Below are 25,584 nucleotides of genomic sequence, written 5' to 3'. Positions count from 1 at the left end.
TTGTTTGGTTTTGCATGCGGCAGTTAAGAGTTTTAAAAATCTATGGTTTTTAATGGAAACAACTTGACCAAAAATCTGTCACAGAATTTTGACTCCCATGAAAACAAAGTTTAATGAGGAAAAAAAAGATGGGGGACAGTCCGTTTTTGGGGACCAATGCGGTCATAGGACCAACATAGGTGTACTTTCAGGGTAGTACACTGAGGTGGCTGGAAGAAAATTGTATCTCTTAGGGGCATGGATAAGGGTGTTGAAGCTAATGATATGTATGCAATGGTATGGGGCTGATAGACTGATGTCATTAAAAGAACAAGTAGACTAGCTTGAAGTACTAGGAGAAAAGAAATGGAAAACCCACAAAAGTAAATTAAAAACTATAAAAATATAGATGGTCTAGGTAAAAATAATAGTAATATAAATTGCCTATCATTTATGCCTTATTACCAAGTATGGTAGTGAATATTTCTCATTTGTTTTAATAACTTGTCTTTGGTTAAAAATCTTTTCTACTTATTTTTTAAAAATTGATAAAGTATGTTTTCTTATAATTCAGAATTAGAAAATAATTTTTTATAAAGATTAATTAAAATGTTAATACCTATGAAGCAAATGCATGCTAATGACATCTCTAGAATTATGAACTCATAGAGTTTAAAGGAAAATATGTATTTAGGGTTAGCATACAAACAATATTGGCCAATGTAATACTCAGTTACTTATATATTTGTAGTGCAACCTTAAAGAGGTATAACCTAATATTGAGTGGACTTTGCCTCATAGAAATGTCAGCGAAGGCTGAAAGGACTCAGGTGTTAAATGTTTTTTTAGTTTTCAGATTAACACCATTTCCTTTTCATTTTTTAGGGTTGTTTGGGGTTTGTCTCACCTGTTTTAGTATATCCTTAACTAAATGTTAATAATTATTTTCAAATACTTACTGTATGCCAGACAGTAAGTGTTTTGTGTTTTAATTCATTTAGTTTTTAAGAACCTTATAATGGGTTCTAGAATTATCCTCATTTTGTAAATGAGGACTCTAAGGCATACAGAAGATAAAACACTCGCCCATGGGCGACATACACAGCCCCAAAATCGCAGAGTTCAGTTCTGAACTCAAGCAGTTGAAAGCAGCCCTCTTAACTGATACTTCAGGAACTGCTCCTTAGAGTAAGATGCTCGATTGCACACAGTGAGACTAAGAACACCAAACAACAGCAGAATATGCAAACCAGTCATTCTAATGTTGCCTTGTAACTATTTTTAGTACCTGTTAGTAAAATCCCATGCCTTTAAAAACACTTGAGTAAATTGGTTCAAATATGCCCCAAATCATTGAAAGGACGCAGTTACTGAACCACAAGGACAGAAGTTGTTTGAACATTATTTTGCATCTCTGCAACCATGACAACAAGTCCTAGTTTATGGTTGAAGTCTTTTATTGTTTTCTGAACTTCAACCTATTTTTCTTTCTCTTTGAAAATTTTGTACATAACTCAAAATAACTTCTAACTCAGAAAGACTTCTTTCTTGTATAAATCAGTTTATTTAATGGGAGGAGTAGAGAAAATAGAAGCCACAGGTTGAAATCAACAAAAAGCATTGAAATGACCAAAATATGAACAGAATTCTATGACCAGACCAGAGTACTGACTCCTGGTTAACCAAGATTAGCTTACAAATAAATAGCTTTGCAACAATATAATTAACTACATACTATTGAATGCAATAAATTTCTAACACAACAAAAGATTCTGTATTGTTTCTTGGCATTTTATATACAGTGTATATCAGGAGACTCGCCGTGGAATTGTTTCACATGGAAGAATGTTAGTTTTGCAGTGTGTGTTCTGGAAATATTGCATGAGAAGGTTATATATTTTAAATTGTATGTTATGGCTCTTATATTGATTTCTCTTGCTGAGTCAGACAATCCTTTACATGATAAACAGAATTATTCTCACACATTGTTTTCCTTGCCATTCGTCTTCTAAGTTTTATTAATGCTTTATCATTTTTATCTGAGCCACAATGGTGGGGACAGTCCGTTTTTGGGGACCAATGCGGTCATAGGACCAACATAGGTGTACTTTCAGGGTAGTACACTGAGGTGGCTGGAAGAAAATTGTATCTCTTAGGGGCATGGATAAGGGTGTTGAAGCTAATGATATGTATGCAATGGTATGGGGCTGATAGACTGATGTCATTAAAAGAACAAGTAGACTAGCTTGAAGTACTAGGAGAAAAGAAATGGAAAACCCACAAAAGTAAATTAAAAACTATAAAAATATAGATGGTCTAGGTAAAAATAATAGTAATATAAATTGCCTATCATTTATGCCTTATTACCAAGTATGGTAGTGAATATTTCTCATTTGTTTTAATAACTTGTCTTTGGTTAAAAATCTTTTCTACTTATTTTTTAAAAATTGATAAAGTATGTTTTCTTATAATTCAGAATTAGAAAATAATTTTTTATAAAGATTAATTAAAATGTTAATACCTATGAAGCAAATGCATGCTAATGACATCTCTAGAATTATGAACTCATAGAGTTTAAAGGAAAATATGTATTTAGGGTTAGCATACAAACAATATTGGCCAATGTAATACTCAGTTACTTATATATTTGTAGTGCAACCTTAAAGAGGTATAACCTAATATTGAGTGGACTTTGCCTCATAGAAATGTCAGCGAAGGCTGAAAGGACTCAGGTGTTAAATGTTTTTTTAGTTTTCAGATTAACACCATTTCCTTTTCATTTTTTAGGGTTGTTTGGGGTTTGTCTCACCTGTTTTAGTATATCCTTAACTAAATGTTAATAATTATTTTCAAATACTTACTGTATGCCAGACAGTAAGTGTTTTGTGTTTTAATTCATTTAGTTTTTAAGAACCTTATAATGGGTTCTAGAATTATCCTCATTTTGTAAATGAGGACTCTAAGGCATACAGAAGATAAAACACTCGCCCATGGGCGACATACACAGCCCCAAAATCGCAGAGTTCAGTTCTGAACTCAAGCAGTTGAAAGCAGCCCTCTTAACTGATACTTCAGGAACTGCTCCTTAGAGTAAGATGCTCGATTGCACACAGTGAGACTAAGAACACCAAACAACAGCAGAATATGCAAACCAGTCATTCTAATGTTGCCTTGTAACTATTTTTAGTACCTGTTAGTAAAATCCCATGCCTTTAAAAACACTTGAGTAAATTGGTTCAAATATGCCCCAAATCATTGAAAGGACGCAGTTACTGAACCACAAGGACAGAAGTTGTTTGAACATTATTTTGCATCTCTGCAACCATGACAACAAGTCCTAGTTTATGGTTGAAGTCTTTTATTGTTTTCTGAACTTCAACCTATTTTTCTTTCTCTTTGAAAATTTTGTACATAACTCAAAATAACTTCTAACTCAGAAAGACTTCTTTCTTGTATAAATCAGTTTATTTAATGGGAGGAGTAGAGAAAATAGAAGCCACAGGTTGAAATCAACAAAAAGCATTGAAATGACCAAAATATGAACAGAATTCTATGACCAGACCAGAGTACTGACTCCTGGTTAACCAAGATTAGCTTACAAATAAATAGCTTTGCAACAATATAATTAACTACATACTATTGAATGCAATAAATTTCTAACACAACAAAAGATTCTGTATTGTTTCTTGGCATTTTATATACAGTGTATATCAGGAGACTCGCCGTGGAATTGTTTCACATGGAAGAATGTTAGTTTTGCAGTGTGTGTTCTGGAAATATTGCATGAGAAGGTTATATATTTTAAATTGTATGTTATGGCTCTTATATTGATTTCTCTTGCTGAGTCAGACAATCCTTTACATGATAAACAGAATTATTCTCACACATTGTTTTCCTTGCCATTCGTCTTCTAAGTTTTATTAATGCTTTATCATTTTTATCTGAGCCACAATGGTAATAAATGTTGTTGCAGTCATGCTGGCCCTGCAAATACCCTTTCTATCAATATCCACGTTCAGTTCTTAATGCTAAGGTAAAGCTGATCCAAGAGAAGCAGAGATCCTCATTGTTATTTTTTAAAATTATTTCAAAACTTTAAGAGAAAAACTCACTCTGTTCATGGAAATAATGGGAATTTTTAGCAACTTAACTGTTGTCAGAATCATGCTGTGCTAGCTGGATTCCTTATGAGATCAGCCAAATCGGAATCATTATACTTTCTACCCTCAATTATTTTCTGCCTCCTGTATCCCTGCTCCATACATGGGTCCTCAAGCCTGAAACTGAAGATGAGCCCTGCTTGCACGCCCCTTTCCACATACCATCAACTCGTATGTCCTGTCCTCTGTCCCTTCCAATTATTGTCTGAATCCATTTTTTTCCTGCCTGTCTCCTATCCCCATGCCACTTTTTTCTTTTCCTTTTTTTTTTTTTTTTTGGGAGACAGGGTCTTGCTGTGTCACCTAGGCTGGAGTGCAGTAGTGCACTCATAGCTCTCTATATCCTTGACCTCCCAGGCTAAAGCCATCCTCCTGCCTTAGCCTCCCGAGTAGCTGGAAATACAAGCACATACCACCATGCCCTACTAATTTTTGCATTTTTCTTATAGAGGTGTGGTCTCACTATGTTGTCCAGGCTGGTTGTAAGAACTTTAGTGCTGACACTGAGTAGGAGAAGGAGCCATTAGGAGGGTTTGAGATGAGGTATAGTGTGACGGTTGATACTGAGTGTCAACTTGATTGGATTGAAGAATGGGAAGTATTGATCCTGGGTATGTCTGTGAGGGTGTTGCCAAAGGAGACTAACATTTGAGTCAGTGGACTGAGAAAGGCGGACCCACCCTTAATCTGGGTGGGCACCATCTAATCAGCTGCCAGTGCAGCCAGGATAAAACAGGCAGAGAAACATAAGAAGTCTAGACTGGCCTAGCCTCCCAGTCTACATCTTTCTTCTGTGCTGGACCCTTTCCGCCCCTGAACATTGGACTCCAAACTCTTTAGTTTTGGGACTTGGACTGGCTGTCCTTGCTCCTTAGCTTGCAGATGGCCTATTGTGGGACTTTGCAATCATGTGAGTTAATACTTAATAAATTAATATATATATACACACACACACACGCGCACACATATGTATATGTATATATATGTGTGTGTGTATATATATATATACACATATATATACACACACACATAACCATATATATATATGGTTCTGTCCCTCTAGAGAACCCTGACTCATACATATAGTATGCTCTGACTTTTGATGGATCACTCTAACAACAGTGTTGAAAATAGACAGTTGAGTGTTCAGGGGAAAAGCAGAAGATAAGACAGACAATGATTGTAGTAATTCAGGAAGGAAATGATAGTGACTTGGACCAGGAAGAGGTGGCAGGGAGGGAATGAGAAGTGGTCTGATTCCTAATGTGTGCTTCTGTAACATTGAATGGGCTAAGAAAGAGGGAAAGAGCAGTCAACACTAAGTCAGTTTTTGTCTAAGTAGCTGGAAGGCTGCATTTGGCATTAAGCGAGGTGCATAAGACTGTGAGAGGAGCAGGTTTGGAAAGGCGGTTCAGGAGGTCATTATCAGACAACCAAGCGGAGCTGCATGAAGACAGTTGGATATACGAGTCTGGAGTTCAGGGGTGGGGTCTGGGCTGGAGATAAATTTAAGAGTCATCTGTGTGAGACTGGATGAGTTCACAAGGAAGTGAATATGGATAGAAAATAGAAAGCAGCAGAATTCCAAGGACTGAGCCACAGGGACACAAATATTAGCCTAAGGAAGCTGTGAGGCATGAAGCAATGTAGGACAAAACCCAGGAAAGTGTCCTGTCAAGAGAAAGAAAGTCAGGAGGAGGAAGCGAGTAACCAGATCACATGCTGCTGTGAGTCAAGTAAGATGAGCACTAAGTCCTCAGCAGCACATTTAGCAAAGAGAAAAGAGCAGCTATGGTGAAGCAGTGGAAGTGAACACAGATTAGAACAGGTTCAGTGGGGAATTGAAGACAGCGAATGTAAACAACTATGAGGCAGGGCAAGCAGAGAAATATAGGTGGTGGGCGGGGGGTGAGTAGAGGCAGAAACAGGTGAGAAGGGTTTTTGTTCTAAGTTTTAAAAACTAACAGCACATCTGTGGGCTGGTGGAAATGATTCAGTATCAAGGGAAATTGAATAATTTAGGAGAGAAAGAAGAGAATTGCTGGGACTTGCCCTTGAATAGAAGAGCGAGGCTAAGGTACAGAGTACAAATCCGAGGTGACAGATAGGAACACAGAGAGCTCCCCCAGTGATAGGAAAGAGGGTGCAGATGGGGGTGGGGACACGGATAGTGGGAGTGTTTGAAGATCTCTTGTGATTGTCAGTTTTCTCAGTGACATGGAAATCTTGGTCATCAGCTGAAAGTGAGGCTAGAACGGGAGGTAGTGGAGAGGAGTGTGAAATAGTTATCTAGGAGAAGGGGAGAGTGAATAATGAAAATACAGCAGCCTTCTTGGCAGAAATAAAGGCCCACTTGTGATCTGTTATGAATTTTAAGATGAGCTCACTCTCCATGGCTGTTTACACCCATGTTCCACCTCAAGAACACAGAGGGGGAGGCCGGGCACGGTGGCTTACACCTGTAATCCCAGCACTTTGGGAGGCCGAGGCGGGCAGATCACTTGAGATCAGGAGTTCAAAACCAGCCTGGTCAACATGGTGAAACCCCATCTCTACTAAAAATATAAAAATTAGCTGGGCGTGGTGGTGGACACCTGTAATCCCAGCTACTGGGGAGGCTAAGGCACGGGAATTGCTTGAACCTGGGAGGTAGAGGCTGCAGTGAGCTGAGATCACACCACTGCACACAGTGAGACTTTGTATAAAAAAAAAAAAAAAGAAAAGAAAAGAAACCACAGTGGGGTTGTAGGCAAATAGTGGCCAAGTGAGTATCTTGAAGTGACAAAGGGATGAGAGCATTGATGGCATACTGCAAGAATCATATATACAGTTAGACATTGGAATTTACACTTGAAAGTCTGAGAAACAAATTGGCAAATTCAATAGATTGTAGGTGCTGGTGAAGGATTATTGAATTCAATATCTTAGAGTGAATAGGAAAGACAGAAAAGGGTAAAGGAAAGGATAATTGGAACTAAGTTTATGGAGGAGTTGTAACTGATGATAAGGACAAGAGCTGAATCATGCTTCTCAAACTTTAGTGTGTATATAAACCCCCTGAAGTTCTTATTAGGATACATATTTTGATTCGGTAATAGGTGGTCAGAGCCTTAGATTCTGTATGTCTATCAAGCTCCCAGTGACACTCATGCTATTGATTCAGGGATTGCATTTTTAAGGGCAATGATCTGGACTGGTATTTCTCAACCTTAACAGTAAATTACAACCCTTGGGGAACTTAAAACACACTGATGCTAGACCGGTGAATTGGAGTTTTTGTGGGTTGGATTTAGCTTCTCTGGGTTGAATTTAGAATTCATATATTATAAATGTTTTCCACATTATTCTACTGTAAAGTGGGGGGTTAGAAACCTTTGGCCTAGAATGTGTGACCTTAGAGGATAAGATCATTGCAGGATGGAAGGTCATGGAACTGAAGGGCCAAGATGTTGGAAGTGTCATCTTTGTGGTTATTAAACTCTTCAGAAATTATGCTTTAAATAAAGTGACTATAAGCCCAGAGGTCTGTAAATAACTGCAAAAAAAAAAAAAAAAAAAAAGACTCAAAATTGGGTGATATAATCTGATGGCATGAGATTCAAGGCGAAGATGTTTAGAGAGAACAGTCTGAAAGACACAATCCTGAGCAAGGACAGCACTTACCCATCCCCAGACCCAGTGGCATGTTGGATTTGGGAAATTGAACATCCACCCCTTCAGAGGACTCCGGAAGGAACAATGGCATCAGAAAGGCCTAGACTTTAGTATGAGAAAAATGTAAAGGAAACAATCTAAAAAGAGACTGAAATGTTAGAAGATTTTCATGCTGTCTTCCAGGCAGTATGGAAGAGTGTCAGGACTTCTGGGGTTGGTTATGTGTAGCCCCTGGTATTCCAGCACAGGAGGTGAGGGGTGGCCTGCAGTCCTCACTGAGCCTCTCGAGGAGAGGAGACGATTGTCTCAGAGCAGAGTGCTGTGATATGGCTGGCAGCCCTGGGGTGTTGGGAACTGTGGGGTATTGTCAGAAGCTGGAGGAGTCCTGGGCCCGCCTCTTCATTCCCACAGCTATTTTCTAGCTGTAGAACCCTTTGTTTCTTGAAACAAAGGCGTGAAAGCAAATCCAGTGTGGAAAACAGATAAAAGCAGAGTTTCTGTGATTCAAATGGGAGTTAGGGGAGGAGAGCAGTGCCCCCCACAGGGGCCATCAAACACGGCTGGGGCTTCTCAGCGGTCCTGAGGTTCAGGTCAGAACCACTGCTCCAGCATAGGCAAGAGACACCCAAGGCAAATGCATAATTATGTATAATCGAGTAAAGATCATATACCCAACAATCATGTCTCTTCAAATCTTTTGTCAACCATGCAGACTGAACACTTTCTTCCATGTAATAAACTCTTCATACAAACAAGTGATTTCTAATATCCCTTGGGACTTCTTTATGTCATTTATGATTAGGATAACATCATTTACATAGGAGGACCCATAGTTTTGAATAGCTATGGGTTCTCCAGAGGCAAACCATGAACCAAAGTTATGAATATGAGTAGTCTTTTAAGAAAGCGCTTCCAGGAGAACCCTGTAAGTGAGTGAGCAAGCAGGGGAGAAAAGAAGCCTAGTACAGGTTGAGTGTTCCGTATACAGAATGTGTGAGACCAGAATTGTTTTGGACTTCAGGTTTTGGAGTATTGGCATATATATAATGAGGTATGTTGGGAATGGGACCCAAGTTCAAACATGAAATTCATTTGTTTCATATGCATGTTATGCACACAGCCTGAATGTAATTTTATATAACATTTTAAATAATTTTGTGCCTGAAACAAAGTTTGTGCACACTGAACCATCAGAAAGCAAAGGGATCACTATGACAATCTATGGTTGTTTGGTGTCACCATCATTCCCTTGGGTATGCTGAATAAACTGTGTGTTACGCACCTGCATTTTGACTACAACCAGTCATGAGGTCATGTGTGGGATTTTTCTACTTGTGGTGCCATGTTGGTGCTCAGAAAGTTTCAGATTTTGGAGTATTTCAATTCCAGATTTTTGGATTAGGTATGCTCCATTTATAATAGTGTCAGTTCAGGTCCAGTCTCAAGGATAGAGCTTCAGCCTCATCCCTCCAAGGGACTTCTGGAAAGTTACAGCTCAGATTCTGACCCAATGGGACAGAAGCCATATTTCTGCACCCATTAGTCAATGGCTAATGGGGAAGTTATAAAAAATCCTAGGCACATTCAGGCAAAAACAATCCATGAGCCTGAGGGCTGCTCTTCAGAGAAGAGGGCCAGGTATGAGTACTTGAAAGAGGAGCATACTGAGCACAAAAATTGTAGAAGGGATACAAGAACAACTGGGAGTAAGGGAGTCTGTCCATGCTTTGTGTGATAGGAGGCTTTCTTTAGAAGGACATAGATAACAACCTAGGTAAAGATTCCACTCAAAAACTATTAATTTCAACTTTTAATTATCATCAAAGAGATTTTTAACAGTATAAATTGTACCACCTTCTCCCATGCACTTCCAGCAGGATCGTATTTCCACACATAGGGTGAAACGTTGAGAAAATCCAGGTCAAGTTAATATGAGTACATATCTCAGAGATACCCAGGCATAGCCCTGACTGAATGTGCAGTCTGTATTTGAAAACAAAATACATATTTAAAACACCCACTGTTTTAAATAGATTCTATTCTTTTTCTCACTACCTTGAGTGCAAATATCAAGAATGTTTAGCTTTTTCAGCATTTACATCATTACAAATAGTTTATCTACTCTACAACCTCATACTTTTCTATATTTCAAGATTGTTGTTGATTTTTATTTTTCTCTATAAACGTTGGCTTCTCTTCTAAGGATTAGAGGAGCATTATTTGAGAGTCCCTGCCTTAAATGTAATTTAGAGTTGTGGAATGTCAAACCCACTGACAGATTTAGAGATTAATTTCTAGACCTCTTGTGGTGTTAGAGAAGCTCCTTAAGGTTTTGAAAATGGCAACAATATTGACTCCCTACCACTAAAGGTTACCTGTATCCACATTCACCCTAATGCAAAAGCAGAGTTTGAGTGTGGTAAATATCAACATTGTTTGTTGTTTTGCTTTATGGAAAAACCTGTGCATAGAAAAGGCAACTGCCAGAATAAGAAATAGTTTACCTCCAGAAGAACAGTTTATACAGGTATGTTTCCTCTCTTTATTCAGCAAATATAACATCACTATTACTACATTAATATTATTCTCATAGAAAAAAATAGTTCAGTAGTTTTAAATGGTCATGTCTTAAGGTCAGGTTCCCCAAAAGCACCCCCGGAGACAAATATTTGAATGTTAGCATTATACAAAAGGAAGGATTTGAGTATGATTTGTAAGCTATTCGGATTGTATTAAGAATTGGTAGAAAAACTTAAAAAAAAACTTGGCTTAGGTACATCTCCAAATATGTCTTTTGCTACATTTTGAAGTCAGTGTATTTTCAGGGATATTTAATCCATATGTTTCAGTGAGGCTACACGTAAATCATCCAAATGTTATTTTATTACAGCTATGTGATGTCTAAAATGCCTTTTGTGCTTTTAAAAATAGTCTTTCTATTCTTTTCTGAAAAGCAGCAGGTAAGTTGCCAAGAGTAAACAAATCAAATAGCAAAAGGTTTGAGTTCAGTTTGAAACGCTTATCCTATTATTTTTGATTGGGTTCTGAACTTGGCAGCACACATTCCCCATTTCCCCATTTGTGCCTGCAGGGCAAAGTGAAAACAATTTGAACACTGTATTTCCCAATTGGTTCATTGACATTTGAGAATAATGTAGTACAGACAGAATCAGCATGTTTGGCAGGTGAGTGATACTTAACATGACCTTGGAAAGTTACTTCCCACCAGTTTGCAGAAGTTCATGGCCTGGAACAACATTGTACATATTATGAAACACAGGTATCGCTTCTTGGCCTTTTGGCTAAGATCGAGTGTACAAAATACGGGTTAGGACAGACAGCCATCAAGGAATCCATGCTGAGGATTTATCTATTTTTCTCATGTATCTTTAGGTGGAATGGTTGAAAAATGAAGACATAATTGATCCCGTTGAAGATCGGAATTTTTATATTACTATTGATCACAACCTCATCATAAAGCAGGCCCGCCTCTCTGATACTGCAAATTACACCTGTGTTGCCAAAAACATTGTTGCCAAGAGGAAAAGCACAACTGCCACTGTCATAGTCTATGGTGAGTGGCCCTTCAGGGTCTCAATCTAGTTCATGTCTAACTAGTTTCTCATTGGCATCGGTATCTTAACTTTAAAATATCAAGCTAGAAGCCCTTTTTTAAAAATTTCATTTTATCTGAGACAGGGTCTTTCCCTGTCACCCAGGCTGGCATGCAATGGCATGACCATAGCTCATTGTAGCCTCAACCTCCTGGGCTCAAGGGATCCTCCCACCTCAGCCTCCTCTGGAGTAGCTGGTATTACAGGCATGCACCACCATGCCTGGTTCTAGAAGCCCCTTTTCAATCTCCATCGTGGCTTCTTTGCTGCTTGTCACAGGAGCGGTGAGGTTTAATTGCTTCCCCGGTACTGATATGAAAGGATAGGCTCGGACATTCTCAACCCTTTCTCAGCCAGCTTCCAGGAAAGTGAAGAAAGCCTTCCTGGGTGGCTGCTGTCCCCTCTTCTCTCCAGAACCTGTACCGCCAAGATCTACATTGAGTTCTGCAGATGAATGTGCTTCTATCAGCCTGCTGATGTTTCTGTGGACCTGACCTCAGTCTTACCGTTGCAAACCCTCAGAAAGCGGGAGCTGACCTGTTCCCAAAATACATTAGAGCAATTTTAGCTTCTTAGAACTCATTCTACTCGCTCCATCAGAGGTGTGCGGAGTGAAGATAAGGGCTGCCTTGTCTGGCCAAGTGGCCCTAATCCTAACAATATGGTAAAATCCAACAAAGTGACTTCTTAGGAAGCTTCCTCCCATGCTCTGGTCCTTTCTAAGCCAGCTCATCTCTAAACCTATCAATCCTCTGGAAGTACTAAGCAATTTCATACCCCATTTTGATGTGGCACATATGCTTTTATCTCCCTGTGTGGTTTAGCACTCAGTTATTTTCCAGTCATTTCATGAGTAGTTTCATCTCCCCAGCTAAGGTTAAGCTCCTTGGTAGACTGAGAGACTGGTCTGTATATTTACATATTTCTTACAATGTTAGACATCTAATAGTTTCTCATATTATTGATGTTTTACTGTCTCAGAGGAAATTGAACAACGTGGGAAGTATTTTGAGGTTATGCCACCGCCAGAATGATATGCCCATGCCTCACCACCTCTTAGAACACAATGAAGATTTTCATCACTGTTTTAGTGTTAAACTCCATGGGCCTTGGTGTCTTACTGACTGAAGGAGGGACAGCCACTGGCAAGTATGTGGCTCATGGTACAGTCAGTCATGTGTCACTTAATGATGGGGACACATTCTGAGAATTGCATCGTTAGGTGATTTCATCGTTGTGAGAACATCATAGTGTATTCACACAAACCTAGACGGTATAGCCTACTGCACACCTAGGATAGAGGGTATAGCCTATTACTCCTAGGCTACAAACCTGCATACTGTGTTACTGTACAGAATACTGTAGGGAATTGTAACAAAATGGTATTTGTATATCTAAACATAGAAAAGGTACTGTAAAAATAAGATATCAAAGATTAAAAAAAAAAAAAGGTACATCTGTATAGGGCACTTACTATGAATGAAGCTTGCAGCCCCGGAAGTTGCTCTGGGTGAGTCAATGAGTGAATAGTGAGTGAATAGCAAGGCCGAGGACATTACTGTACACTGCTGTAGACTTTGTGAACACTACACTTAGGCTATAGCACATTTGTAGAAAAAGTAAAGTAATACCCCACAATGTTACAACAGCTATGAGGTTATTAGGTGATAGGAATTTCTCAGCTCTGTTATAACCTTATGGAACAAACCATTATTGTATATGAAGTCTGTCCTTGACCAAAATGTTACGGGGTACATGATAGGACTGAAGGAATTAAGAATTTGTCACCCCAGAATATGCCACTTGGCATATTGACTGTTTTCTGCATTAAAGATCCTTGAGAAACAGCAGACTCAAGATCACTCTGATAAACCTTCTAACTCTTAAAAGCAGGAGAGGAAATTTTCAACTGAAAGATGGCTTCCCTATACTAGAAGGAAAGTAACATTCTTATCCTCAAGGACAGGAAGTTGAGACCAGGGGGAAGTTAAGATCCAGATAATTCTGTATTGATCTTATTAAAATAACTCTTAATCTTCTTTTCGCATTACCACATAATTTACTTTTTCACAACTTACTACTCTTTGTCCGACTCAATATATAAGCATTCAACTCTAACTGCATCTTTGGGTCTTCATTTTCTTAGGCCATGTTAAAGTTATATAAAATAAATTTACACGTTTTTCTCCCGTGATTTGTGTTACACCAATTTAATTCTTAGGCCCCGTCAAAAAATCCTAAAAGAGTTGAAGTAAAATATTGCCTACCCCACAGTACCATTCAGATGGATGTGTGTTTATGAGAAGAGAAACCACTATGCTGTTCCAAAGGATGAATGTAGTACTGCTATAAAAATGTCATTTTAATTATAGGAAAGATGCATAAAATTTTTTTGATCCTCTGATTACTCTGAGGTTTAATTTCCTAGTCCAGATAATGGCTGTGTTGAATTGTATGCAATTGCCTTTCTTAAATCACAATAAAATGTTTTCTTCTTCTTATCTCTTTTTAAACTGCCTGAAAGACTTGATTAACAACATTTGAAATGCACAAAAGAAATGGGGCACAATCACAGCATGTGCCAGTCATAAATAACTAATGAAGGCAGACTATATATAGTTGTATTATATAGATGTTTAATGTACATGCAAATCTGCAAATCTCTTCCTATGTATGTTATGCTTTCAATATCCATAAATACAATGAATATGTTGTCCTTAGGAAGGATCAAACACAAGTAACTTAGTATTTAGGATTAAGGAAACGGATTTGGACTAGGGTCAGGAATATCGGGTCATAGGAGTATTTCTGTCACTAACTTATCTTCAGAGGGTCTTTTAACCAGGATTCTCTGAGCCCTTGCCTCCTTCTCTGTAAATGAAGGGATCTTCAAAGACTTTTTCATCTCTGAAAGTTTCTGATTATTCATTTCTCATTAAAATCTCCAACAGAACAGTACATGTATCCTAAACCCCAAATATCAGCTTGCCAGTATGCTAGTAAGCAGTTTATACAGACAATTCCATGGCAGGAAATTTTGTAAACTTGAGCAGGTTAAGTTGCTTTTTGGAACACTAACTGAAACCCTACCTATCCACCATCTGCTTGTCCTTTACATAACCTCCTAAAATAACTTGTCCAAGCCTCATAGGTTGAACTCACCAGAACTCCACAGAAAACATATATATCTAACCAGTATTTCATATTTAACGACTGTTTTATATATTTTTTGTTAATGCAATTTTTAGATTGCAAATATGCATCCATTAGAGAAAATTTGGAAAACAGAAAAGGTCAAAGAAGAAAATGCCTATACCTATAATTCTGTCACCCAGAGATAGCATTTAAACAAAAATTATATGTATACTACTTGAATTGTCTTTCTTTTTTTTGAGACACAGTTTCACTCTGTCGCCCAGGCTGGGGTGCAGTGGTGCAATTTTGGCTCCTGCGACCTCTGTCTCCTGAGTTCAAATGATCCTCCCTCCTCAGCCTCCCAAGTACCTGGGACTACAGGCATGTGCCACTGCACCTGGCTAATTTTTGCATTTTTTGTAGAGATGAAATCTACTGTATTTCCCCAAGCTAGTCTCAAACTCCTAGACTCAAGCGATCTGCCCGTCTTGGTGTCCCAAAGTACTGGGATTATAGGCATGAGCCACTGCACCTGGCATATGCTACTAGTACTTTATATGTATACATAAGGTTTAAAAATAAGCATTATACATTGTTATATATCTTTTATAATTTAAAATGTATAAATATAATAAGTGTTGTATACATATTATATAAAAATTATATACATATACATGATTATGCATAATGTATTCATAAACATTACTTTTATTTAAAACATACTGAAACATTCATGTATTATTTATTTATTTGGAGACAGGGTCTCACTCTGTTGCCCAGGCTGGAGTGTAGTGATGTGATCATAGCACACATGAACATTATAGTTGTTTCCAATTATTCCTCTTTATATGAAATAAAGTTGCTATTAAAAATATGTTTCTGTCTGTAAATATAACATTCATCATTATTCCCTGTTGGATAGGTTTCTAGAAAACAAAACGTTGGGCAAATGCTGTGCACATATAAGCTTTGTGTTACTTGAATGGCTAATACACTTCTTTAGTATCAGGAAGCAGATGCATATACTAGTTGTGTTATATTTTAACTACAAGGAAATAATTTTTGTTAGAAATTGTTTAATTACAATATTGTATAGACTCACATTATTGAAGTATTAAAAATATATATCAAAGTATTTTCTAAAGAGAGATCTGCGGAATTGAAGAGCGTGCTGTGTTAGGGTGTAGGTTTTACAATCACATATGCTGACAGCCCCATCAGACGTCATAATTGGCCTTTATACACAAAATAAGTGCTAATTTCAATATCAACTAATCGCCAAGTAACTCCAATAGCCAGCCAATTTGTTTATAACCCCAGTACCATAAGATTTTATTTTTTAGCCGGGCTCACTGGTTTGTGCAAGTGAATAAAAATCCTTAAAAAATTGTAAAGTTTACACATGCTTAAAAAATCAATCATCTTTTTTTTTAAGGCTAAATTATTTTATTCTGTTCCCATGCTATAGATTCACTTGCAGGCTTGTCACAGAGATGTAAACATTTATTATTTGAGATGAGCTGTCAAAAGTAATTTTGGAGCTTGACTAGGTAAGGAGATATGTATATTTTTTAAGAACACTGACCAAGTAAAAGAGAACCCATACAGTCCTATTTATTTTTCTGAGTAGGTGAGTAAATCTTTGCAAACATTTTTTTTCTCTGTCTATACACTAAAACTTTGGATAAAATGAGGTCCATGGTCTCTTCTGGCTTTGAAATTTTGGATTTTTATAAATGGTCACTTGGAAAATAACTTTTGTTTACATATTGTGTCTGTTTTGTGTGTCCATGTGTGTTGTGCATGCACACATGTTTAATCCACTTTTTACTGTTTGCCTCCTTTCAGTCAATGGCGGCTGGTCCACCTGGACAGAGTGGTCTGTGTGTAATAGCCGCTGTGGACGAGGGTATCAGAAACGTACAAGGACTTGTACCAACCCGGCACCACTCAATGGGGGTGCCTTCTGTGAAGGGCAGAGTGTGCAGAAAATAGCCTGTACTACGTTGTGCCCAGGTAAATAAACCAGTCCTCTCAATCCAAATATCTCCCATTATTCAAGAAATATGCTTTTAGAGAATAGATATAGAAACTTTATTCTTGATCTGAATGTGTGATAAACATTATTTAAATCCATCCTACTCACTGTTTGCATTACTGGGATATCAAGTGTTTTCCTCCAAAAGAATACTTAACTTTGTTACCAAAACATGCCAAATTGTATAAAACAGGAGATTAAACACTACTGGATGTAATCCTTTTATATTATTCAACACAACTGCTGGGACCAAGATTGCAGATTTTATAATTCAAGAGATTTGAATGGCACTGAAAGCCACACATTTTAGGAATAACAATCTTTGATCTTCAGAAAACCACAAAAATTAATTGAACTGAAATTTAGAAAATGTTTTAGATGGAAATATTTTATATTTGGTGTCATTTTCTGGTCAAGGGCAAATATAACATTTGAAATGAATTATAAGGAAGGCAAAGTTTTTTGGCACATGGAATAATGGATTCTGAAACTACAACGCAGTCAGTTCTTTGTTATCTGTAAATGTTGGTCATCTATTTTTTTGAATGGTACCTACAGCAAGATTGCATCTCTCCACCTCTTAGCATCTTTCTGTACTATCTCATCTTGCTACCAGCTCTTATCCCTAGGTAAATCGAAGATAGTATTTGCCAAAAGTAAAAACAAAACCCTTTAAAATGCCTCGTTATACAATATATTCTAAAACTAGGCTAAAATTATTTTGAAATAATCCATAAATTTACTGCACTCATTGGAGTAGCTATTGTGTTTTCAGTTTTATTGTTCAGATACACAGCCTCCTTCTCCCTTTTGCCTAATTTTGTCGTGTTTATCCTTTAATCTTTATCTTTTAACCTTTCTCAGAGATGGGGCGGAGAAATGAACTGGAGAGATATACATAATCTACACTTTACATTCCCAAATGTTGATTTCCAAATATCAAAACTGTCTTCCACAGTGAACCCTTTGAGAGCTTTTATTTATGAAACAAATTTTGATGCTTAGCTAGGCTTAAAATTTCAGATTTTATTTTATAGGTGCTGACTCCCACAATTAAAAAAGCATTGATCAATTTGAGTTGAAATAGAAATGCATGTGTCAGTGTTTTGGTAAACTGGATTGGTGCAGGTCAAAGCAAATGCTTTTGCTCTAAGTAGTTGGGACTTGCGTATATAGCCAGTTCTGTATGACTGAAATATTAACGTTGTTCTCATTTTTCATGTGGGTATCTTTATAACCATATCCACATTATACATGATATATTTATATAGTAATTTGAATACGAAATCATGTAGATTTCTCAAACTACATAGACTATTAAAATTGATACAATTATTATCAGTATGTAGATATAAAAGGTTAAGATGTTCAGTAAATAATGTTTAGCATTGTTTTACATTGAATCCTTGATCATCATAATTATGTATTTCAGGGAAAATTAATATTTTAAAACTCTTATTTCAACATTTTTATCCTATTTTTGTGAGAAACTTAAGCTGCATTTTAAAGTATGACTGAAATTTATCTTTTTTCAAACTGAGATTTAAGTTGTGTACTTTTAAAATAGAGATATCTGAGTTATCTTTGAAGTTGCTGACAAGCCAGCCACCAAAATTAGGAAGAAAGTCCGTCAGTTCTAAATGACTGAATCACAACAAATATTAGGGCCTTACCTAAATTTTTTAAATAAAAATAGAAACAGAAACATCATCAAATAGTGGAATTATCAAACAATAAATGAAAAATAATAGTCCTTTCATGAAAATATTACAGAGGTTTCAGCAGAATCAAGCAGACCAAATGAAAAAAGTAAAATAAAAAGACAATATAAAATTTAGATGAGAGAGAAGAGATAAATAGATGTATACCAACTGGATGAATGAATGGAAGGTTGGATAGATTTTTTCTCCACTGTACCAAGCTCTTCTCTGAATTCCCACACGAGCTTACTTTCACTGTCCACATGGCCCTAGGAATGAAGGAATCTTGGATCCAAAGACAGACCTAATTTTCAATACAAAACCCAGAAGCTCCCTGATTAATAGGAAAAGGGAAACCATCATGGCCTACTTTTATATAGCTCCTGGTGACAACTTTGGATTTTGTGTGTCTCAGTCAGCCTCCCTTGACTTGGTCAGTGAGAAAACACTCACACACTCTATAGGAAAAGCTCACTGAACCCAAATGATATAGAACATGCAATGCCCAGCAATTGAAATGAATGCAGAGCTTCTCAGTAGGGCATGCTTTTTCTTGTTTTGTTTTGTTGTATTATACTTGAGCTCTGCTCCATCCCTTAAGCAGCTGCCTCTCCCTCTGACTTGCTGCTGCATTATTTCCATGGCAGTGGACGGCAGGTGGACGTCATGGAGCAAGTGGTCTACTTGTGGAACTGAGTGCACCCACTGGCGCAGGAGGGAGTGCACAGCGCCAGCCCCCAAGAATGGAGGCAAGGACTGCGACGGCCTCGTCTTGCAATCCAAGAACTGCACTGATGGGCTTTGCATGCAGAGTAAGTCAATTTAAGCAAACTGCAGACATTGAGGGGGCTGGAGATTGAACCATTTGGATTTTTTTAAGGAAACATTAGAAATAAAGAATTCTTTGAACAACAATAAAATGCAATAATATAGCAATATTCTAGCTCGCTCTCAAAATTGGAAAAAGCAAATTTTCCAGGAACCAGAATAAATAGTAACTATGTCCAGCTAACAAATGGCATGCAGTATTGCTTTTTCATGAGCAAGGGGTGATTCAATCACTTATATGGAAGGGGACCATTACTTGGTTTTATCAGAAAGCACAAAAGGGCACTCTAAACTCCTCACAGAGTCAAAACAAGACTTCTAAAATGTAAGCTGTTTATTCTTAATTCATGGCAGGTACCTAACCAAAATATCCATGGAGTGTAAAATATATGTAAAGATGAAAAATATTTCTGTAGGTAGATTTACTGACTTAGAACAAATGTTTAGTGAGAACATCTCCACAACCTCTTGAAAATTCTGGGTTTGTATTAGAAATTATAATGTGGATATTATTTAGTTTATTTAAAGGAAATAAATATTAATAAAGCATACATTTTTTAAATGAGTGCCAAAGATTGGCTCAGGAATGTAATGTGTGCTATAAGCTACATACATATTCTCCATTTTTTTCATGTCTTTGTTCCTTAGATTTTCTTAATTAAATGGTAGTTTGATTTCATACTTGCAAACTCTCACCCCTTTATTGAGGAGTCCTCAGATGTACACAGTTTACTATCTCTTTTCATGATCATAAACTGAGGTATTAAGAATTATTCTGAAATCATACCTATTCAGATTAATGGATCAAATGATGTGCTGTCTTTGGATGTGAACTAACGGTGGTCTAGTGTTGACATTTCTCATAATACATTACACATTGCTAGCAGAATGCAAGCAGCTGAAGGTATTTGTGCAAAGGTATTTGTCATTTAAGAATAAAATATTTTGTTTTTACTACACTTAGGAAATTCTGTTTACTTTTCAGTCTATACACACAGGAACCTTTAGAAAGATATCTTACTTAAAATACAAATAAATAATTATGTTGTTCACACAGAATAAAAATCCAGTAGGCCTCTTATTTTTATGTTCAGGGTACATTTGCATTCCTCGAGAACGGGCTGCTGCTGAGTGTGTAAAGCACAGCTTCTGGTAATGATGTGGGGCCTGCCACTGTGAACCTCACAAGTTTGTACCAGAAATGCATTAATGAAAATTGGTTTTGCTAACCATTTATCCAGAGGTACAGAGTTTGTTTGGGTTGAGAATTAAAATAACAACATACCACATACAAGTTAGTCTTTTTAACATTTTCATCACTTAGTCTTTTTCCTTTACTGTAGAACCAACTGATTCATATGATTGCAAAGTAGAAATAGTTGGAGTTTTTCTCTCTTTCTGTCTTTCACATTCTTTCTCTCTCAATATACTATTTCAATATTGGGTGATTTAATACCTACTACTTCTATTGTGCATATTTACAAATCCTCAGAACAACCCCTTTAACAAGGAATACAATGCCACAAGACAGAACCTTTTATTAGTCATAGAAAATGTCACATTTTAAATTATGACAAATACAAACATGATATATTCAAACTAAGACTTTCATGACATAGCAACCCCTTAGCTTCTAGATCATTTCTTAAGCATTCATAGAATTTTTTCCTTATGATTGGATATTTGCCAGTAATGATGGCCTGAAGTGTGTATGTATAGACAAGGACGAGGAATGAGGCTACGGGAGGGGTATTTTTAGTTGTTTGTTTGTTTTTGTTTATTTTTTTATCACGTCTCCTGTTCGATGGAAACATTTTGCTGTTTGGGTTAAAATCATTCCATTTAAAGCTATTTGTTTCTGCAGCTCTGATTTGCTATAGTGACAATCCCTACTAGGTCAATAAACTCTTTCATCTGCCCTCCTGTATCCACTCCAGTCAAACAAAGAATTGTAGTCTACATCACTATTGATTTCCTCAGTGATAAAACCACAGATATTCTGCACTGTGCAACTGTAGTATTTTACAGTGAAAGCTATAGTTTCTGCTTACCAGTTAGCCTGGTGTTTCTGGAACAGTATACTGCCAAAGTCTTGCAAAGAAATAATATTGTTTGGCCATTATTTTGGAAAACAAAGGCTTCTAACAGTGATACTGCAAAGTTTGCAAAAGGGACAAGGTCAGTATTAAGAAAAAGATTGGGGGTAGAAAAGATAGCCAGAAAGTGGCAATCAGCAATTAGGAGTTATCATTTAATATTTATTTCCTTTGGGAGAATTAGTGTCTGGAATGCATTAATAAATAGTCTTTCAATGATATCACAATGCTATCTCAAAATAAAGCTAGTCTACTTTCAGTGAACCAGGTAAGAACTACATCCTCTGAATCTATTCAAAATTGTATACAAATAATTCTGACATAAATGTAGGTGTACTGCTAGATAGGAGAAATTCAGAGTTCATAATGGATGTGAGTAGGATTCAGAGTTACCTAGATAATGTAGTATAGTATTTCTTCAAAAGCTAACTTGGTACTTAAGAGGAACACAATGTGAAATATACAGAAAATATTACTGTTGATGTTTATTTGTTAATTTGTTCAAAACAAATTCGGATACATTTCTTTGTTAAGCACTTAATACAAACACCTTTAAAAGTATATTAAAATGTTGGATAAAATATTGCAAACTTAGTATGAGACATACATGTGCACGCAGAAAGAGAGAGAGAGAGAAGAAAAGAGGTCCAAAAGAAAGAAGATAGAGAAATCCTCAAATGCCAAAAATGAAGCTGCAACTCCAAGCTTGAGAAGTAACTGTGTGAATTGACACCAAATTAACCAGGAAGGGGGAACTGGATATGGACATGGGTCCCAGGGACTGGAAATTAGGGTTTCAGTTTTGGCACAGAGGCAGAAGCCCTGGTTTTGTAAGACCTAGACTTGGAAATAAGAACCCTAAAGAAAGCTGAAACTCACAAATGCCTGGCCTATACCATAAGAAACAACTAGAACATTTTTGCCCACCAGCCAAGGGAAGACATAGAAAAACATGGTAGGAAAAAGGAAGTGAAGACTTCATTTAAATAAAATCTATAGTAAAACCATAACTTCACCCCAGCTCTGGTATGGAATCTAAGATACATTGCTAGAAGCAAAACACAAAATATGTATAATTAAGCTTCTAGGACACCAGCAGAGCAAACAGCAAGCTACTCTCTAGGTTTCCTTCCATAATGTAAGTTCATTAGTCTATGACAAACATAGGCCACAGCTGTCAATAAGCTTACAATACAAAGTTTCCAATCAGTCAAGAAAATTGTCTACTGTAAGGAAGAGTCAGCAATAATAAATGAGTTAGCATTTTACTAACATGAACTCATAGAGCAATCTGAAAAAAACTGTAGAGTAAATGTAAAAAGACAAACCATATTTTTAAAAGGAATATAAGCACAAATGAAATAACAGTTTGTTAAAAAGACAGATTTGGAGAAAAAACAAATGGAATGTCTAGTGAGGAAGGCATAATGATTGAAATTTAAAACTCATTGGAAGATGAAAAATCAGATCAGATACAGCTTCAGATAAAGCTGAAGAGAAAATTTGTAAACTGGAATGTAGATCTTATGAAACTTCCCACAATACAGGGAAGTTTTGTGAATATATAAGTGAATATGTAAAAGGGAGAATAAAACTCATGGAGGATAGAATGAGAAAATCCAACATTTACTGCATAAAAGAGCAAAATCTGAAAGATTTTCAGGTAATCAAGATGGAGAGGATTTATTACTCATAAACCTTACTGAGTAAACTACTGAAAATGAAAAATAACAATTGGTTCCTTAAAATAAGATGAGACCAATTGAGGAGCAATTGAAAATAAGATAGAGCGAAATGGTAGACAACATTAACATGGAATATGGGAAGGTGTAAACTAAGTTAAAAATTTCCGTTTTCCATATATTGCTCAAGAAAAGAATAGTAACAGTATTTACATTAGACTTCACTGATGCCACTGTTGAAGTTAAAATGTTAAGACTTGAGTACACACATAAAAATTGAATGCATAAATTCAAAATAAAAATTTTAGGGGTAGGAAATTGGCAAAAGGAAAACTAGTAAATGAATACAATAAGTGAGATGGTGGAAATAAAGCTACATATATCAGGGATCATAATGTAAATGAATTAAACCCACCTGTAAAAGGAAATCCAAAATTATCGGAAAAAACTCAGTTTTATTCTGTTTATGAGTCACATACTTAAATCATAATTATAGGAAAAGACTGAAAGTTAAGAAATGGAACTTACAGTATTGTTCAGTATGTATGTATGTATGTATGTATGTATATATTTAGAGACGGAGTCTTGCTCTGTTGCCAGGCTGGAGTGCAGTGGCGTGATTTTGGCTCACTGCAACCTCCGACTCCCTGGTTCAAGCGATTCTCCTGCTTCAGCCTCCTGAGTAGCTGGGATTACAGGCACATGCCACCACACCCAGCTAATTTTTTATTTTTAGTAGAGACAGGGTTTTACCATGTTGGCCAGGATGGTCTAGATCTCCTGACCTAGTGATCCGCCCATCTCGGCCTCCCAAAGCTGGGATTACAGGCGTGAGCCACTGCGCCCGGGCTGTTCAGTATTTATTTTAACATGTCCAATTAATGGCTTTTACTATCTGATTGGGCTATTCTTTATTCAATTCCATTTCCCATTATGCCTAAGTAATATATATTAGAGATCATTTTTGACTCATAGTTTGGATATAGAGTTTTTTTTTTTATCATGGGCTTTATAGTTTTTAGAATGTTTAAGTTCAACTGAAAAATTAATCATCAGTTTTCTAAATTGTTTACCAGTTTGATAGTATTCATGTAAGACATGTTAGAAATCTATTTCTTTCCTCAAATTCAACACCAAGTGAAATTTTTCATAAAAGACTTTGAAGGTTACTTATAAAATTAATGAATACTTTAAAGATATAACAATGCTAAATGTCAAGCAAATATGTAGTCAAGTGGAAACTTTTGTACCTTGCTAATGGGAATAAAAATTTTTATGGGGAAGCAATTTTACAGTATAAGTCAAGAGTTTTAAAGTTATCATACCCTTTGACCCAATAATTCTACTTGAATGAATAAGTTTTAAGTAATTAGTATGAATATCTAAAAATATATACAGTCAGCCCTCTGTATCAGTGAGTTACACATCTGTGGATTCAACTAAGAACAGGTCAAAAATATTTTTAAAAACAATAAAAAATAATACAACAATTAAAAATAAAACAAATTTTAAAATACAGTATAACAACTTATTTAACATTTAAATTGTATTAGGTATTATCACCAATCTAGAGATGGTTTAAAGTATACGTGAGGATGTGCAGAGGTTACATGCAAATATTATGCCGTTTTATATAAGGGACTTGAGCAATCTCAGATTTTGGTGTTGGTGGCGGGGGGTGGTTCTGGAATCAATCCTTCTTGGATACTGAGAAACAGCTGTATGCCACATATGTCTATATTCTTTGTTATTATTGTAAAAAAATGCAAAACCCAAAAGTCTAATATTAGGATGATGGTTAAGTAATACCTAGTACTTCCATTAAATGGAACATCATATAGCCGCTAAAATATTTATAAGGTTTAACATGGAAAAGCAGAATATGGATTTATATATGCATTTAGTGATAAGTGTGTAAAGGTATGCTTAGTAAAAGATGAATGAAATTTATGAATTTTCTGGGCTAATGAGATTACAAGTATTTTTTTCTTTTTCTATATGCTTTCTATTCTATACATTATTTATGCTTAGTATTCCATTAAGTTTATAATAATAAATGACATTTTTTAAAAAGAACAGTTGAGGATAGGCCACAGCATTGTCTTGGAAGCATGGCTCCCTGGATTTAAGAAGTAGCAATGTCACTGACTTTGGTCACATTGATTCAAATTAGATTACCAAAAAAGTATTTGCATAAAATACTTGTATAAAACCCTAGTTGTACAAAACCCTAGGGTGCAAGAATTACTTATAGCCAGTAAACCAATTATTTTGAAGATGTGGGGATTTGGAACTGAATTATAGTTTTGCAATATTTCCCATTTGTCTATTTTATATATATATATATATCTGGCCTTGCAATCATAATTTAAATTCTTAGTCTGTGTGATAAGTTGGATTCATTATGTGATACTGTGTAATCTCATTTGTGAAATATGATCATGCTCTGTAAACAATTTCAGAAGCTCTATTAAATTTTTATACCACTCATACACAGTAGTTCATATTGTAAGTACTGTATAACATATATATATATTATATATACATATATATACCTATATACACACTGTCTCTTATACACATCTAGATGTGTATAAGAGACAGGATTTATATATGCATTTAGTGATAAGTGTGTAAAGGTATGCTTAGTAAAAGATGAATGAAATTTATGAATTTTCTGGGCTAATGAGATTACAAG

The 25,584-nt window shown here is 36.3% G+C and overlaps 1 protein-coding gene across 2 annotated transcripts in view; it reads left to right on the top strand.

Annotated features, from left to right (window-relative positions):
• The window catches only part of UNC5C (unc-5 homolog C (C. elegans)), a 398,784-nt gene that overhangs the window by 298,712 nt on the left and 74,488 nt on the right, over window positions 1-25,584 (top strand). For both annotated transcript variants that reach the window (XM_011994210.1, XM_011994209.1), the window contains exons 5-7: window positions 11,187-11,367; window positions 16,391-16,558; window positions 18,928-19,092. In XM_011994210.1, coding sequence (XP_011849600.1) covers window positions 11,187-11,367; window positions 16,391-16,558; window positions 18,928-19,092 — 514 coding nt within the window. The remainder of the gene's footprint in view (window positions 1-11,186; window positions 11,368-16,390; window positions 16,559-18,927; window positions 19,093-25,584) is intronic.

Source organism: Mandrillus leucophaeus, unplaced genomic scaffold (genome assembly GCF_000951045.1).
Source record: "Mandrillus leucophaeus isolate KB7577 unplaced genomic scaffold, Mleu.le_1.0 Scaffold447, whole genome shotgun sequence".
Taxonomy (NCBI): Eukaryota; Metazoa; Chordata; class Mammalia; order Primates; family Cercopithecidae; genus Mandrillus; species Mandrillus leucophaeus.
This window is presented reverse-complemented; position numbering and strand designations above follow the sequence as displayed.